Source organism: Rhipicephalus sanguineus, chromosome 3, assembly GCF_013339695.2.
Source record: "Rhipicephalus sanguineus isolate Rsan-2018 chromosome 3, BIME_Rsan_1.4, whole genome shotgun sequence".
NCBI classification, from domain to species: Eukaryota; Metazoa; Arthropoda; class Arachnida; order Ixodida; family Ixodidae; genus Rhipicephalus; species Rhipicephalus sanguineus.
Window position 1 is genome coordinate 123,908,190 of NC_051178.1, and position 17,038 is coordinate 123,925,227.

At 42.9% G+C, this 17,038-nt stretch overlaps 1 protein-coding gene across 1 annotated transcript in view; it reads right to left on the bottom strand.

The window, feature by feature from the left end:
* Positions 1 to 17,038, bottom strand: part of LOC119387061 (myosin-VIIa-like) — a 142,884-nt gene that overhangs the window by 8,572 nt on the left and 117,274 nt on the right. Inside the window, 16 exon segments of the mRNA XM_049413356.1 lie at positions 658 to 735; positions 1,274 to 1,360; positions 3,478 to 3,592; positions 4,431 to 4,536; positions 6,489 to 6,641; positions 7,225 to 7,286; positions 7,579 to 7,670; positions 8,385 to 8,551; positions 9,718 to 9,931; positions 10,646 to 10,744; positions 11,729 to 11,892; positions 12,431 to 12,675; positions 13,583 to 13,756; positions 13,851 to 14,078; positions 14,702 to 15,004; positions 15,500 to 15,617. Of these exon segments, the coding sequence (XP_049269313.1) occupies positions 658 to 735; positions 1,274 to 1,360; positions 3,478 to 3,592; positions 4,431 to 4,536; positions 6,489 to 6,641; positions 7,225 to 7,286; positions 7,579 to 7,670; positions 8,385 to 8,551; positions 9,718 to 9,931; positions 10,646 to 10,744; positions 11,729 to 11,892; positions 12,431 to 12,675; positions 13,583 to 13,756; positions 13,851 to 14,078; positions 14,702 to 15,004; positions 15,500 to 15,617 (2,405 nt within the window).

The window sequence follows — 17,038 nt, forward strand, 5'->3', positions numbered from 1 at the left end:
AATAAATGATAACTGTTGAATTTGCCTCATGCAAGTTGAATTCTCGAATGATGTCCCTGCTACAAGTCAGACCTCTTATCCAGCTCTCTCCTTTTTGTCATTCTCACTGCACTTCATAAGTGCCACTGTTCCGACATGCAGCATATCCCTGATTGCTCTGGACATCATCGGAGTGAGCTCCGATTGTCGGCATGGTCTCTGTGATCAGTGATCTTGTAGCTCAATGGCATCATTCGCCACCATTGGATATGTTGCCAAAGCCTTATCACTTAACAGTCACGAGATTTCTTTGCTGTAGGTCTCCCCAGAGGCACTGCTTTATCATGAAATCTAAAAAAAACTCATCTATAACTGTCATGCTTACTTGTGTTTCACGGTTTCACAGTAGGCACAAAAAGTGGTGTGGAATTTCAAGAAGCAGAAGGAAAGAGCTGGCGGTCTTTTCAGGGAAGTTACAGGCCAGAGCAGTATTCGGCTCAAGAGTTCATGTGAGCGCTGTCTAGAGATTAGGCACGATGATTTAGGTGTTAAAATAACGGTGTTGCAGGGTCCCTTCAAATTTGATCTTTTTTTCTCTTGCATCTACGGCGGTGCCAGCTCATGGCTAACACGCTCACCGATGGAAGCTCGTGAGTTTTCAATGAGGTGCGTTCTCACTTTTCGATTGGTGGTGCTCGGTGGTTCCACCATGCCCCTGGATGATGCTCGACATTCGCAAGCATGCCTGAAAGCACACTGTGTTGCAACTTTGAGTAAAAAATGGGTGTACCTGAGGAAGGCGCAAGAAACATGGCACTCTGCATGCACCTCCATGAGATTCATGTCAAGTCTATAACCTTCAGCGCATTATAAAAAGGACACTTGGTCTGTATCATTCTCTGCTGCTGGTTCGACAGTGCAGAAGTCGGTGCCATTCGTAAGAGCTTAGGCATTGTTTACATGTAGTTTTACTGTTCACTTTTAAACATTCACTGTCATAAATCATATTTTGAATGTGCCATCCATCATTTACACAGATACACCCCGAAATCACCGTAACAGTTCAGATTACGCCACGATGGCTTGAGAACGTTCGTGCTACAGAGAAATCTCTCTTTGTTAGCTTGCTGTCAACAGACTATAACGTGACTCTTCTAAAGCACTTTGTGTGCAATTGGACTTTAATTGTTGCCCCCACAAAAAATATGTGAGGTGCTAACGAGACATTACTGTACGTAAGCCAGACAAGCTGTCTGGGTGGTACAAGCACAGAAAATTGTGTGTAGCGACCTACCATCTCTCGTTGGCCTGGCTTTGCGAATCCAGTCAGTAAGGTGCCGGACAAAGTCGAAAAAGAAGTCCCCTTCTGGTACACTGATGACTGATGGAAGAATGAGCATAGTACATGTGCTGGATTAACAAATGTTTTTACTGTTCCCACTATTCTGAGCAAACGTGCATTAAAAAGACAGGCGGCAAAAAGAGAGAGCAACTTTAGTGGCAAGTAGGTACAGAGGTCAGCCTCAGTGAAGGGTCTCTGGCTTGCAACAACAGGCAAAAAAGCTCAGATGGAGTGTGAGGTGTAAAAGTGTACAAATTGCGACCTCTTGAAAAGTGATCAACGCAAACAACTTTCTAAGACGAAAAGTGCTTTCCACATTATTTCTTAAAATTTTAATATATTTTTGTCAGTATGCAAATCAAGACCTTCAGTAATTGGCATTCATGCTCAGGAGGTTTTATGCAGTCATTAGCATTAACACTGTGATGTAGTGACCATAGGCATGTGCATGAGGGAGGCACTTGACTACCTCAAATTCTTGCATGAGCTGGAACAAGCAATTTGGAATGGAATGCCTGACATTGCCTTAAACGACACAATTTTATTTTGCATGGCAGCCGCAAAATAGAGAGCAATGGGGTGTTTTGATATGATAGGCATTCGTCCTCAATGGGTGTGGAGGAAACACCTGGAAAGCAGCACGCAGCAAGCCATAGTGTGAGCCGACGTAATGTCTGCTAGAGTGTATTGTTGCCCTTGCATGAGGTGGAATAATGTGGAGGTGCTTATGCTCATACTGCGAAACAGTTACGTGATGTCACCTCATACCAGAACGTCAAGAAACCACTGTGTGGTCTTTGGCTACAGTAGCAATTTCAGGAAGCCTAAGCTCTCGGCTGCACAAACATGCAATGTGCAGATCACTGGTGCCAAACGTACACCTAGCATATAACTAGGCACATTCATCTAACAGCCATGGCGGCAAAACCAAATGCAGTGAAACCTCGGTGATACGATCACATCTCATACGAATTTCGGGGTGATACGAATTTTTCATTGGTGCCGGTCAAGGCCCATTGGCCTACAGTGTAATGGAGTATGGTTGTTGGGAACCGATTTTCACCCAGCGACGTTTGATACGAACGTACGCTACCGCCCCAGGTACGAAGAGGTGCTGTTCGTGCTGTCCCGGAAGACACGCCAAGCAGGTGCGAGTGCGGGAACGCAAGCGTAGGCATGCGCGCCGCACTGCCAAATCGTCAGAATCACGGTGTAAGAAAAACACTTTTCTTACGGTCAGAATAAGCCTTCAGAGACGCGTCATGGCCTCCGAGTTCGTGTTCGCGAATCTTTGAGGCTCCTATGTGCCTCCGTGTGCCTTCGCGTTTAGATTACAGAGGACATTAGCGCCATGCTTTCTTTTTCTAACGCGTCGACGCGGGCTGCTGTCGTACTGTGTTTACACGTGCCTGCCTTGTGCATCAGACATCCTAAGAAAGGTGGACCAGGGCCGAAAGAATGCAAGGACGGTCCTGGCGAAGGAGTCATGAGGCCTCACAACGTCAACACGCGCGACCATTGAGGTCGCACGTGCTTGTGCGGGCACGGCCGTAAATCCCCCAAGAAACATCCCCAACACCTCTGTAATAGCAAAATCATAACACAGGACCGTGGTTCTGTGATTTTGTGGCCTTGATCCATCGCGTCAAAGCGCTTCTTTCCTTACTTTCGCTGCAGTACTCCGGTGTCTTGCAAAAAAAAAAAAAGCATACTAAAATTTGGAAGGGGCTACTGCTGTCGCGGGTGACAACGCACCTGGTTCATTAATTAAATGAATTGGGCCATATATTTATGAATGAATGAATATGGGCCGTATATTTCTGTTGTTATGATTGCCGACATCTAAAAAGTTAACTGACAATCATTCAGGGTTCTTCCTGACGTTGCTGCGGCCCTGAAAAACAATAAATGAAAATGTACGCCAGCTTTCTTTTGTTGCAGGCTAATTTTCCATGCTTTCTGGTGATACGAATACTTTTGGTGGTGCCGTGAGATTCGTATCACCGAGGTTTCACTGTAGCTCATATGGTGGCACACTGGATAAAATGGTCTATAAACAGAGCACATACGGTTTGAACAAGCTTTGCTTTCATTCCTATGAGCACTACTCACATATGCCCATGCAGCTATATTTTCACAGAGGGATGCATACATACCCTTGTCAGCGATTTTTACAAATAAGCTGAATCCCTCGGCAGTTCGCAAGTTCAGTCGCTGGCTGATGTTTAGACAGAAATCCTTGGCTCGTGTGCCAGAGTCCACTTCAAATGCCTTTATACAAGAATATACCAAGAGATGTGAGGTTAGTGCTAGATTGCACAACAAATAGTGATCACGTACACATGCATCACATGGATAAACTTAATGGTAGCACTTGCGAAATGCCTCAACTTTGAAGGCAATAATTTCCCTTGCTGTCATACAAGTAAGTTTAGTGACATTAAATTTTAAAGAAGCCAATAGCCCCCAATGACAGCATGCTATCAATTATACAGTGTTGAAACCTGGTGCTAACATCGAACTCCATGCTCAGATGATTAAATATGTGACAATTTATTGAGATAATTTATTGGAAGTACTTTTTGCACATTGGAACCCATGAATGCTGTTATAAATGGCACTTCGACAACTTTGAAACTATGGGTAGCATTTTGTTTTAGCCACTTTGGTTACAGATTATATGAGGATCGACAAGCATGCCAAAACAAATATGCTGTCGAGTAAGTGCCCACTGACACCAAGGTTGAGTGTAGGGCCATAGTTGGTACAGCACAATTTACGTTTCTGAACACATTAGACAAGGATGACAGAGCTGTTTACGCGTCTTTTTTTCTGTAGTTCTTGTATAACGTGATGGGAAACAAGTTGCCCATTAACACTTCTCAGTGTTGAACGCTATAAATAGAATTTTTGAGGGTTGTGACCCCAGATTAGCTTACAACACAGAATGCACATATAAGTCCACAATGTTTAATGGTTCTAAGCACTCATGCCATCGATTCCAAAAATAAAAATAAAAAAGACACCGGAAATCACATAAGATTGAAGACAACAAACAAACAATACTAATGATAACTGTCATGGTGAGACTATGCACAATTTTGTTTACCTCATCAGTGTCATCGGGGAAGTAGACCTTGTGGAAGATCTGGGTCGTCTTGTGCTGGATGGCTTCAACCTCCACTAAGTGGGGTGGGTACTTCCGCTGACCAGTCCTGTGTGAACAAATTTAACATGCTCTAGTTAGTTAGTTAGTTTGGTTTTTATGGCGCAAAAGCAGCTGAGGCTATGCTGCACCAGAACATGCTATGTGATTAGTGTAACTATTTCTAAACTATAACATGGTTCCCAAGCAGTGCTTAGGGCAGCAAGTGACTGCTTATATTGTAGGCTTAAACGAGTCAATGTTTTGTCCTTTTGTGAAGTGTTTATAGCAGTGAACTGATTGATTCAGTCTTATCGATAGGTGGACCTCAGCAAATCAAATTCTGTTGCACCAGTCAAGTGCTCAGTCTTGTTAGATGATTTTACTTAGTTCCCAATAATAAACTAAAGCACCAGTGGTATCAGTAAACTTGAAATTCAGTAACAAGTGGTTGTTACATTACAGTGATTTAATTCTATTAATGATGATCGACATCCCACAGAGGTTACAACTAGAGCTGTGCGAATAGCAAAATTTTGGGTGCGAAGCGAATTCGAATATTGGAGCGTGAGTGTGAATCGAAAGAATATTTTTCGAATATTGCTCGAATATTTCTAGAATATTTTTCGGATACTTCAAAGTGTAATTGCAGAAAAAAAAAGTTAGAGAGGATTCCTACGCATATTCTTATGAGATAGCAACATGAAAGTGTTTTTTTTTCACTAGGTTGATGAAGTGCTGGCAGGGTGGTGTTTCATAGTTGTCTTATCAAGAATGAGGCAATGTAGAGGCCGAATTGTATTTATTGACATGATTTGGTGCAACCAAAGTGTTGCCGACAACACTTCACACGTGATAGGCAAAGATACCATTTCCTCAGCCTCTCCTCCTCTTTCAACTTCTGTGGAAGCCCAACTGATGTGGCAGACAAGGGTGTGCTCCCTTCAAGTCCGGAGTTCTAAATCTGCCTCGTAGACGTCGACATATAAGAACGTCCGAAATTTTGGATGGTAAAAAGCTTTGGCTTCCGATTTTCAGGACTTCCTGCCCAAATTTCAGTTCCAAAACAGCATTGAGCCCCCACCTCTGCCACATCTTTCATCTCCAAGTTGGAACCAGCGTTTTCTTGAGTTAATACATTGGCGACCGTAGCGGAGCTTGAAAGACAGCTTTGCCGCAATACCGGGGTGTGATGAGGTGAAGCATATTGAAAATCTAGGGACCACTTACAATCGGACGTTGACTGTCTCTTGGCCAAGTTCAACCGTAACGGAGCTTGAAAGGCAGCTTTGCCGCAATACGAGAGTGTTAATCAGGTGAAGCATATTGAAAAATCTAGGGACCATTTCCAATCGGACGTTGACTGTCTCTTGGCTTAATTCGACCGTAAAGGAGCTTGAAAGGCAGCTTTGCCGCAATACGAGAGTGTAATGAGGTGAAGCATATTGAAAATCTGAAGAGGTCATTTTCAATTGGACGTTGACTGTATTTGTTTTTGGGAAGTTCGAATAGTTCGAATAGTAAAATTCCAATGCGAATCGAATCGAACAGCAAACATTATTCGAAAAATATTCGAAATTTCGAATATTCGCACACCCCTAGTTACAACATACACTACAGTTTAGAGATCACAATTAATTTTGATGGCCCAGAATTTTTTTAATGTGCAGACACACGCATTTTTTTCACTAAACTTCAAATAGAATTCAAGATGTCATGGTTAGCAGCGGAACACCACAGCCAAAAAAGTTGTTTCACCGAAAAAGCCAATCACTGATAACAATAACCAAATACTAAACAACTACACCAAACAAGTTTTTGTATGACACGATGATGTATCAACCTCCTGGGAACTGAAACAAGTATAGCAAGTTATCTAAGGTGCTCGGATACTTGCCAGTATTTCTTTTTTAGAGTTTAGAGTGCCTAGAACTTCATTTGATACTACAGAATAACAAGTTGAAGAAGACACGTGAGTGTCACACAGACTTTGTCAGAATCTGAGAACCATGGTCTACAAACCTTAGTGTCTTCTGAAGCCGCTGCAGCGAGTCCAGTGAGATGGGATGCGCCCTTGTCCTGAGAAACTGTGTCAGCTCCTTTAGGAGCGATTGGCTAGGTGCAAACAGTCCTGTGGCCAGCCACATCAGTTCCCAGCCCCGCTCCTCACTGAGCCTTACATGAAAGGCAAAGAGATACATTGTGACCTGTTTTCGTTCTTATGTATAAGTACTTTCCATTCTTGTGGCGTAAGGATGAACAGCTCTGTAACAGCACTTGAAAGCAAAGTGAAATTTGCAAGCTTAACTTCTTTAGCTCTCACCTTCGATAAAGTGCTTTAAAAAATATAACACAGTGCATATGGTGCGAGTCGATTCCCATTGTCAGAAACGTGGAAATTTCAAACATAACATGACGCCTACTGATATGACGTAGAGTAATCTGTAAAAGTTTATTAGCCTATCGAAAACTATACAGAAATTAAAGTTGCATTACATATAGTACCAAGTTTGCTTCAGTGATGGCAAAATCTAGCAGATGCCTTGTTGAAGTATGCAGGTTGTCTACATAGTCAACACTTAACGTTTAGGGATTCACAAATAGATAACATCGTTCTGGTCAGCTAAGGTGGCCCACAGGAGCCTTTTTGTAATGTGCACTAAGATATTTTGGGGGCGTTGGCATCCAGGCTAACATATTAAATGCCGCTTATTAATCTACATTTTGACATGCACAACATGCATGCTGAACCCCTCACCTGTTCTTGTTGTCGGTCAGCTGCTTCATTATTTGGCAGTAGATCTCATCCCTCAGTATTTCCTGCACATCCAAAATAATTTTGTTAAATTTCACATGGATGTTCAACAAGATTGCTATATTACCACAGGCACCACTGGCACGACACGTAAAAATTGATTCCCTTTTGATACAATAGTAGTTTACTAGAATTATATCAATGCACTAATTATATTTCGGTTATTCATATTCTCCATACCAATGTCAGTCTAAGTACATCCCTTTCATAAAGTTTCTGGCAGCGAGAACATTCATGCATACGTAAGTAAATTTACACACATGGCCGAAAAACTTTCCAAAAAACATGGCCACTTACATGCTTCAGGGGACCTTCAAAAAGCTGGTCGGTGAGCTCATTGCCCGATCTTGTTCTTCGGGACGGCAGGTCACCCATATACTTCAGAATAGGTGAGCCAATGTCAAGGACAAAGAATCAAGATGAGGCTTTATGGTGAACCCCTCGAGAGATTTGACATAGCGGAGAGATAAAAACATACTTGCTAAAAAATACACAACGTCAGAGATACCACAGAACAAATGACAAATATACAGCAAAACTGCGTTTATCTTATCTAATATGGTACTCTTTGCCCATTACTTTCATCCCCCTCTATGAATCAAAAGCTGGTTTGAGCCCACTGCAAGTAAGAGCCCGAAAACAACTACACTGTACAGCATGGGATTTGTTTGAAGCACAGGTATTACTTTAAAAAAGACCAAGTCAACCATTCACACTCACTCTCACGCCTACACTGACCAACATTAGTGACTTTCAATCTGGCATCTGAATTATAATGCTGGAGCAGCTAGAGGTCAATATGTACGAGAATATTTATGAATGAAAGACCTACTGATGTAGAATTACCGTATTTACTCGAATCTAGGCCGGCCCCGATTCTAAGCCGACCCCTGAAATTCGCAAGGCCAAAAAAAAGAAAAAACTTAATCATTGTACTCGAACCTAAGCCGACCCCCCCACTTTCGCACATCGTTTTTTCGAAAAAAAAAAAAACATCGCCTTAGATTTGAATAAATACGGTAGTGTCGTGCTGTGCAACACACCATTTCAAGTGCATGTATCATCACAACTATACTACTATGGACACAAACAGCATAGGATATCATTGAAGGCAAAGCAGGCCTCTTGGCTCAGCTCTTCCTTGTTGAGAAGCTTCTTGAGCAATGGCTGCTTGAGGGGTTCTCGCGAGTGGCGCCAGAGTTGTTCGCCGTCTCGCCGCCTTGCAGAAGACAACGTCAGCGTGCGCTGAAGACTCTTCTTGGGAAGCGGCCTGCATGACAAGGCAGCGATAGGAGATCATTCTTGGTGCTTAGAACTGGTAATACGAGAACAGAAAAACTCATCGATTGACAAAATCATTAATCAGTATTATCAATAAAACAACACACGTAAACGACCAGGAAACAGAATGGGCACACACGGGAAATTTTTCATTCCGGTGTGTTCCCGTTCTGTGTCCTAGTCGTTTATGTACGCTGTTTGATTCATAATGTTACACCAAGCCCAAATTATCAATATTGTGATTAATCAGTCAAGACAAATTTCAGTAAAGACAAAATTAACTAATCCCATAGCTGATTATGAAGCTCCCCCAGCTGTAGTATACTTGTACAATGAAATTTGTCTCTCAAAAGCTGTACAAATTAGCCATAAAAAACTTTTACTCAGCTATTATAAATGCATGTTTACTTAAATTGTAATAACCTGCCTTTATGTTTCTTGCTTTGCAAAAGAGGATAATTGCCTTAATAATTTGACACTCACTAATGTGGCCCCTTGGGTTAGTTTACCATGACCAATAACACAAACAGCACATGATACAGACAAAAGAAAAAAGGGGTCACAAACTAGAAAACCCATTATGCCTAATGCCAAAAAAAAAAAAACAATGCAAGAACTTTCCTGGTTGTTTTCACTTGCGCAATCTTTTCATTTTATACTGTGTGCGGAACTGTTGTCATTACGTTAAATAAGGCACCACCACAGTGACATTTTAAAGTGGTTCTCTGTAAGGATTTTACAAGACCCCAAAGATTACGAGAACGTGACATCGAAAATATTCACAGTGTACAATGAGAGCTACCTTTTGTAACTACAGCAACCAGGTACACTGTGTTCAGCTGGCTGTCAGTACTGCAGATTACGTGCCACTAAGCAGAATTACACCTAAAGAGCAGTTGCTTGGGTTCGTATTCACAGGCTAACCTTATCTCGATCTCTCGTTTTCCTAACAGTTTCTGTGCCCCTAACATGCTTCATAAACAAATTAGGCCAGTGTTCAGAAATCAATCTTCAGCTTGCCGCTGTTGTGCCCTTAACACGTTATAAGGTCGCAAAAACGATGAGGAAAGCAAGAGATAAGTGCAAGGTTGGTTCGCGAATGCAGGAATTTATACGTTGTTTATGACGAGCGGTTTCAGTGGCCTGAAGCTTTACCTGAAGAAGTCCAGCGCGTATTCTTCCAAAGTGTGTGGATGCTCCCGAGATTCCACTCCATTGGTCTGTGTGTGCTGGAACAGCTTCTTGCCATTCTCTGCACCGTCTTGAGTGAACAGTGCCAGGATGTTGTTTGGCGGTTTCGACAGCGCAGGCAGCACGTACACGTAGTCTGAGGCAAAGTCACCCTTCTCGCCTGTCCGCTCGTTACGACCTGAAGAATAAATAAAAAGAAAGCCTTTCTTTTTCTATTTTCCTAATAAAATGCATGCTTCGAAGACTTTCGGTATCTATAATCAAAGTGAAAGGGCAAGATAGTCTACTGTAACATTCTTGGCCACTCTTAAGAAAAACAGATTATGTCATCAGAAATGTCAGCATGTAGATGCAAAGGCTTTGTGCTTTCTTTGTCATTTCGGGCCGCATTTCTACAGAAGGAAGACCAGAATTGCTCTAGTGGCCATATTATCTAACAATTTCTTTCATTATGCACGTATTGTCACTGGTATTGGCAACTCACTTTGATGGATAAGAATGAATCAGAATCAGAGGAACAGAATAATCATATTTACAGCCCTAGATCGCAATTTCTTTATTTGGAATGAAATGTAATTATTACTGTTTGAACTAGTCATGGCCATGGCTGGTACCACTATCTGTGACTTAATACTGGTTTTTGAAAACATAATTTGTATCAAACTCGTTTGCTTTCATTCAGTTATTTTCAGGCATTTAAATCTTTGCTTACTAAAGCATACATGACCTACCACATTGGTACAGTAGGTCATGTATACCTTAATTGCCTCACTGTTCACAAATAGTCAGTTGTGTGCTAGTTGAAGTCGACTTTTGTGGCCAGGGCGCAAACAGTTGTGTAGACATAATTAATACTGAAAGGGTAATAGGCACCACGACCGTATGAGCTTACCTGTGCACCAGTTGTTATTAAGCACGTGTTCCCCACACATGTTGTCCTCCAGCAGTATGAGGTCACCCTGTTCGAAGCTTAAGTAGTTTGCTGCGTCCCCTGAAGATGGGATAAAATGTGCAAGGCAAAGCAAAGATGGAATGCAGGGTAGTTTGCAATAGATACATAAAAGAAGCATCTAGCCACTGCTCACGCTAATCCGGAATACTGTGCAAGATTAACGAGGCCTACCAACACATTTTGGAAGCAGCGAATTGGTCCCTAGAAAGTGATGCTACTGTCATAACACCGAAGCCAGATAGTACCACAATACCTACAGCTACCAGCCTACAGTTTCATTCCAGCTGTTGCTTGCTCTTTCCTTTAACCTTTAAAAATCCTAGTCATTTATTTTCCATGTATATTTAAGTGCTTATCGACACAATGACCATTGATTGGGTTTAGTCTGACAGCAAGACCAAAAGAACCCTAGTAAAAGCCGGTAAAAAAAAACAGCAATGATGAGGCAATCATGCACTGCGGTAGTGGGGAGCAACACCACTGCAATGATATTATGTACAGGCCTCCAAGATTCGGTGGCATAACAGATTCCACCCGATGTCAAGGTCAAGGCTCAGCGCAATAATAGATGTAGCATGGCAGGCATTGTGTAGTCATGGCAGGTGCAGCCATGAGGGATTTCAAAGGTGTAGCCACAAGGGATTAGGGAGTTAATCACTCCCCTTGCCTGATAATTTTAATGTTTGCATGTATAATATATACACGCACATGAACATACATATAAGGGGACCGAAACACCCTGAAAGAGAATGCTGGCTATGCCCATGAATGAGTTGAAGAAGGACACAAAGGTGAGGCAGGAGCTGCATTTTACTGTTGTGCAACTATACTCATACAACGTGCCTTCAGAAAATTTATTGTTCTCGAAAAATATTTCGTACAAGATACATTCAACACCCCTCGTAAAAAGTGTTGCAAATTTAAAAAAAAAGGAGAAACTTGCATGTCATTGACAGCAGTTATGGCACTATGTACATTCTAATTATACACTTTGGAATGAAATTACACTTCGTCTTCACGCACCTTTGTATTCCTGTAGGGAAATGACAAACTTGGATCGCTTCTTGAGACCTTCCAGGAAGAAGTCGACCAAGTCCCGCACATCCTCGGAGTTGGGAGACTGGAAAGTGAATTCCTCCCCACGCACAGTGCTAAGCGTGAAGCTCTGCAAGAAGGGACGATTGCCCCTGCAAACAAAAAACAAGTTCACGACTGTGTGATTTGATTGATTATTGGCTTTTAACTTGCCACGAACACACAGGTGCTAGGTATACGGTTCTGGATTGTTCACAATTATATGAGGTACATCACAGGAGATCTTCCAATGGTACAGGCTCCTTTCTCACGCTGCTCTGACTGGACTGCTGTTGCTTCAAATGATATAAAACGATGTAGGCTGTTGCTTTCTTGAGTCAAATCCGCACATTCTATTATAGGAGTGTTGTGCTTTGTACTTGCTTGCCTGAAGCTCAGGTTTAGACAAATAGCTACATAAAAGAACACATCATCTGTCACATTCATCCAAATACATTAGCCTTTCCAAAAATACAAGAACCCTAGGGTTCTTGTATTTCTGGAAGGGGGGCCAGCCAACTGAGCTGCAGCCGAATTGGCTAGCCCTATTATATGTAGCGTTTCACACTGTAAGGCTACACACAAGACAGATAAGGCAATGCACAAGGTACATAATGCAGATGCTTTATACGTCAACGCTAACCGACTCACTTGTGGCTGGCAACTGAGGTGATCTCTGGGAAGGAAAGCTCGAGCAACACTTGCTCTTGCTCATCGACGACGTAGACGCCTGTCCAGTTTATGGCAATGATGACATCATTCTTTGGCAGGTGGGGACCTGAGGAGCGCAAGGCCTCGTAGAAGCGGGAGAAGAGGAGTGGCCACTTGAGCTTCGCGTACTCCACCACATCTTCTTTCACACGCAGAGGGGGCACTCTCTCTCGGAAAAAGTAGCTCTGCAAAATGCATGCAGGCGAGATTTACAATTGAAATGTATCTTCTGTCAATTCAAACTTTAAACCTGTTATTAAAACAGTTCTTACAGCTTAAATGAGCTTCATGCTAAAATGGAGGAGAGAAAGAATTGCAGTACTGGGAAAGTTGGAATAAGTTTATAATTCAAAGTGCAAAAAGATGCAGACAAAGAAAAATAATAATGGTATCAGTCCACGTCTCACCTCTCTTATCAATAATTTTGCCTTCGTAACATCACTGATAAGTAAAACAACACTCGGGCATCACAAACACAGCAGTTCAGATTTGTCACAGAGCTATCTTGCGCAAACATCAATAAATTAAAACTTGAACATACTAACTTGGCTGCTTTCATCATCTAAACTTTTGTACTTGGCGAGTTTACTAGTGTATCTGTACATTCCTGTATCCTTGGTAGACTTTCATTCTGCATATAGTATTTTATTTGGCAATTGTAACCATGCAGTTCAAAACCATCACTGCTTGATTTGAAAAATTTTTCAGAGCAATGTTTGATAAAATGTGGTCTCTATGTGGAGAAAGCCTGATTCACTGAGCTGAGAAAACGCTTTGTGAGCCGATGTGGTGATGCTGGCTTACGCCGTTCATGCAAAATATATGTGTAATATCACACCAAATTAGTATGTAGCATGATGATTTCCAGCTTAGTTGCACCAACAATGCTGCATTCTGCAATTTTAGCTTACCCTTTCCCCATGCGGAATGTGCCACAAACTGCAATTTATACACACAATGCACTCTGCCAACAAAGAACTAACTACTGCAAAGTAAACGATGATCTTTGCTGCCCGGTTATCATGCTAAGCAGCACGACATGAAAAAGAAAAAAAAAAGCTTTTTTTAGGTATGACTAATTGTGAGACAAACCTTGTTCAGTGCCTGCACAACAAGGCCAGCCCACCTCTCCAGAGCTTTGTCACTGGCCTGGAGGCAGTTGTCGGGGATGTATGTCGGCAACAAGGCCAGAAGAGTCTCCATGTTCAGCTCCGTGCCGTGGTCAACATAATACTGCTGAGCTGCTATCATGGCCAGATCTTCCTCCTGTTGGGAGAGAAGCCATGAAGCATTGAAGACACATTCATCAAAACAGTAGGTAAGCAATCTAACTGCTATGTGGCAGGTGCACACTGAGTACCTTGTCGCACTTGTACTCCCCAAACTTGATGCCACGAACCACTTGTTGGAAGATCAGGTTGGTGGCTTCGGGATCCTGAGTGGGATCATGCCAGGGCGCGAAGATCTCCTTTCGGAAGAATAGCCGCCAGGGGGCATTGCGCTCCTGTGCCCCTTGTTCTTTCGTGTACTGTTCGCACTGCGAGATGGCGTCCATCACGTGCTCTCCACCGCTGCCAAGTGACGAAACCTGCACGGCAAATTGCATCGATCCACTCAAGTAGTTTCAGGAAAAAGCTATAAGGTGATCATTTGAGTCATCAGAGCTTTTATTAGTCTCTAGACAGAATCCCTAAGAAACCTATAATGCATGGAAGCTTCAATGGTTTCATCACTCTCCTGAGCTTCAGAACATCAGATGTGTCACAAGTCTCCCCCATAGCCCATGGTGACAACTGCTCTGCTCACTTGCAGAGTAGCTTTAAAACTTTTTGTGAAGGCTCTACATAAGGATGTACTACAGTACCCATGATGTTCATTCATATTTTGTGCATTGTTGAAAGCATGACGGTTGACAAGTAGAAACTGATGGGAAAGAAAAATTACATGGATGCTTCATGTAATGTACATGTAAATTACAAGAATGAAGAACATGTGGCAGACTGAATGAAGCACAGAGGAGTTAGAGTGTAGAGTACGCACATTTGTTTCGTCCAATGTAGCTTGCTGGCACATACGTTCATGTGCTATGTTTTCGTTTGATACATTTTAGAAATTATGAAACAACATTCCCTTTCCCTACAGTATATAAAAACTATAGCATCTTTAAGATGTGCAAATTTAAATCCTGGAAAGCAATTGAAAATATCTAACCTTGTCAAAGAGAGCTATGTAGAGGGAGAATCCAAACTGGTCCCGCAGTCCAATCTTGGCAGACAGTTGTGCACAGAGCTCACGAGCAGTAGTAGCCGAGTCGGCCAACAGGGTTCGAGTGTTGCCGTCCATGAAGGTGATGGGCAGCATTAGGGGCTTCTTAGACTTTGTGGCCTGCAGCTCCAGCCATGATGGCGGCTGGCCCCTTGTGCCATTCATAAAGGTGCGCCGTAGCCGCTCCTCACAGTACGGTGCATAGCCTGGTGGGCCCTCCCTGATCAGGTTGAGCAGGTACTTGACAAACTGTGTTGAGACAAGCACTTCAGTTAGGTTGCGTGGCTATACTGTTGGAATTATACATTAAAAAGCTCGGAGATAACACTTGCAAACCGTCAGGCAATGTAGAGCACAAGTTTTTTTCAAAATGTTGATTCTGTAAAGGTTCAAACATTGCAACAAAGCAGCTTTTTTGTATGGCCCACAACTAATTTTGCAGTACAATTTCATTTTGATTGCATTGGAATCTTTATTGTGCACCTCAATCTAAGTACTCCAGTGTTCTTGTATTCTTTCGCCATCAAGATACGATCACTGTGGCTGAGAATAAAGCTTGCAACCTTGTGAACAGCTGCTTAATGCCACAGCCATGATAGCAGGTAATTGCAAGGAAGATGCTTTAATTTTTATTACGTTTTAAAGATCAAATAAACAAAATGGTCAGTATCCGAATAAGTGTACTTTTGTACTACAATATGCCTGAAATTCATTTCAGAAATCTACTAGAGACTTAACTCCTACCTTGTCAGAGGGAGCAAAACACCCAACACAGAGTGACAGCAGGATCCAGCCCCTGGCATGGGAATTCTTCTCTGGGTTGTTAGTCAGCTGCTTGCAGATCTGACAGTAAATTTCGTCCCTGTGGAAAAGAAGCACTGCAATTAACTGCCCATTCTAACTCGTCTCGGCAAGTTACAACTTCCAGTTTCAAAGGTTTCTTCAGCTACAGGAAGCACTGCTTGAATGGGTTGTTTTAGTTTTGGCAGGCAAGAACTTCTTTGTTGAAAACCATTACACACAGTTGCAACAAACCAAGCTACCATTGCAATCACAAATGCATCCACACAATAGTATTACAGTTTACAAATGTAAACAAGGACATAGTCAGTCCGTTTTTGCAAATACAGCCAGTTAAGATCATGGTGTACTTTCATTCTAGTAAAAGAGCCCACAAAGATAAGAACAAATGCGAGCTTTGTTTACTTGGAGTGGCATAATTGCATTACACTATTAGTGATGAATATATCCCACAGGGGATTCACATATGCCTCAATTTTTATACAGTTAGAGCTGTGGCATGCAAATGATGCTCCGAAGCAAAAAGTTAAAAAAAAGATGGGAGGGGGGGAGGGAAGACATAGCTTTTTATGGATCTATATTCCCATTAGGCAACAATTAACCATATACAAAAATGTAATTATTAAGGCCCGAACACAGTAGCAGAAGAATGCGTACTGTGCGCCGGCGACAGAGAAACGCTGCTGAGACGTGTGGTCACACCAGCTCGCAGCGAGCTGCTCCCTCCAAGGCGCATTTTTGGGGGGTCATGCCAATTTACAACAGTCTGGAGAAGATTATGTTGGCCCCCAGAAGCCTGAGCAAGCCAAACCAGTGCTAAAGGAGCTTCCCCATCAATCAGCGCCTGGCCGGGTCCCCCTGCTATATCGATTGTGCACGTATGGAAGGGGCGAGGGAGCCGCTCTGATTGGTCTACCCAGAAGGCGCCGTGCGGTTTGCTGCGAAAAATGGCACACAGACACATTCCTCTGGTGGCATGAAAATCCTGCCGTGCGGCAGCTTTGGAGGCTCGCGTTATGCCGGCGGCGGCGCAGCGTGCGGGTTTTTCCGCTAGTGTGTTCAGGCCTTGACATATCATTGTACAGTAGAACCCCGCTGTTACGTTCCTCACTGCTGCGTTTTCCCGGCTGTTACGTCGTTTTCCGCCGGTCCCGGCATAGCTCCCATAGGATACAATGTATTGGGAACCCCGCTGTTACGTCGTAACTGTCGGACCATTCCCGTATGATACGTCGCGAAGTGCGCTCGGAGCCGACCGAGTGACTACCAAAGAGAGCAGCCATGGTGCATTTTCACGCAGCTTGGCCTCGTTTGACCGTAATATTAGCCGCATGAGAGGCGCAAGCAACAGAATCTTTCAGTTGATGCAAAGAAAAGCATGGCCTTCGAGATTCAAATTGCAAAGATGGCGTCTATGACGTAACTGCCCGCGAAAGCAAGGCCTTCGAGATTGGCATTTACTATTGACAAAAGCATAGCCTT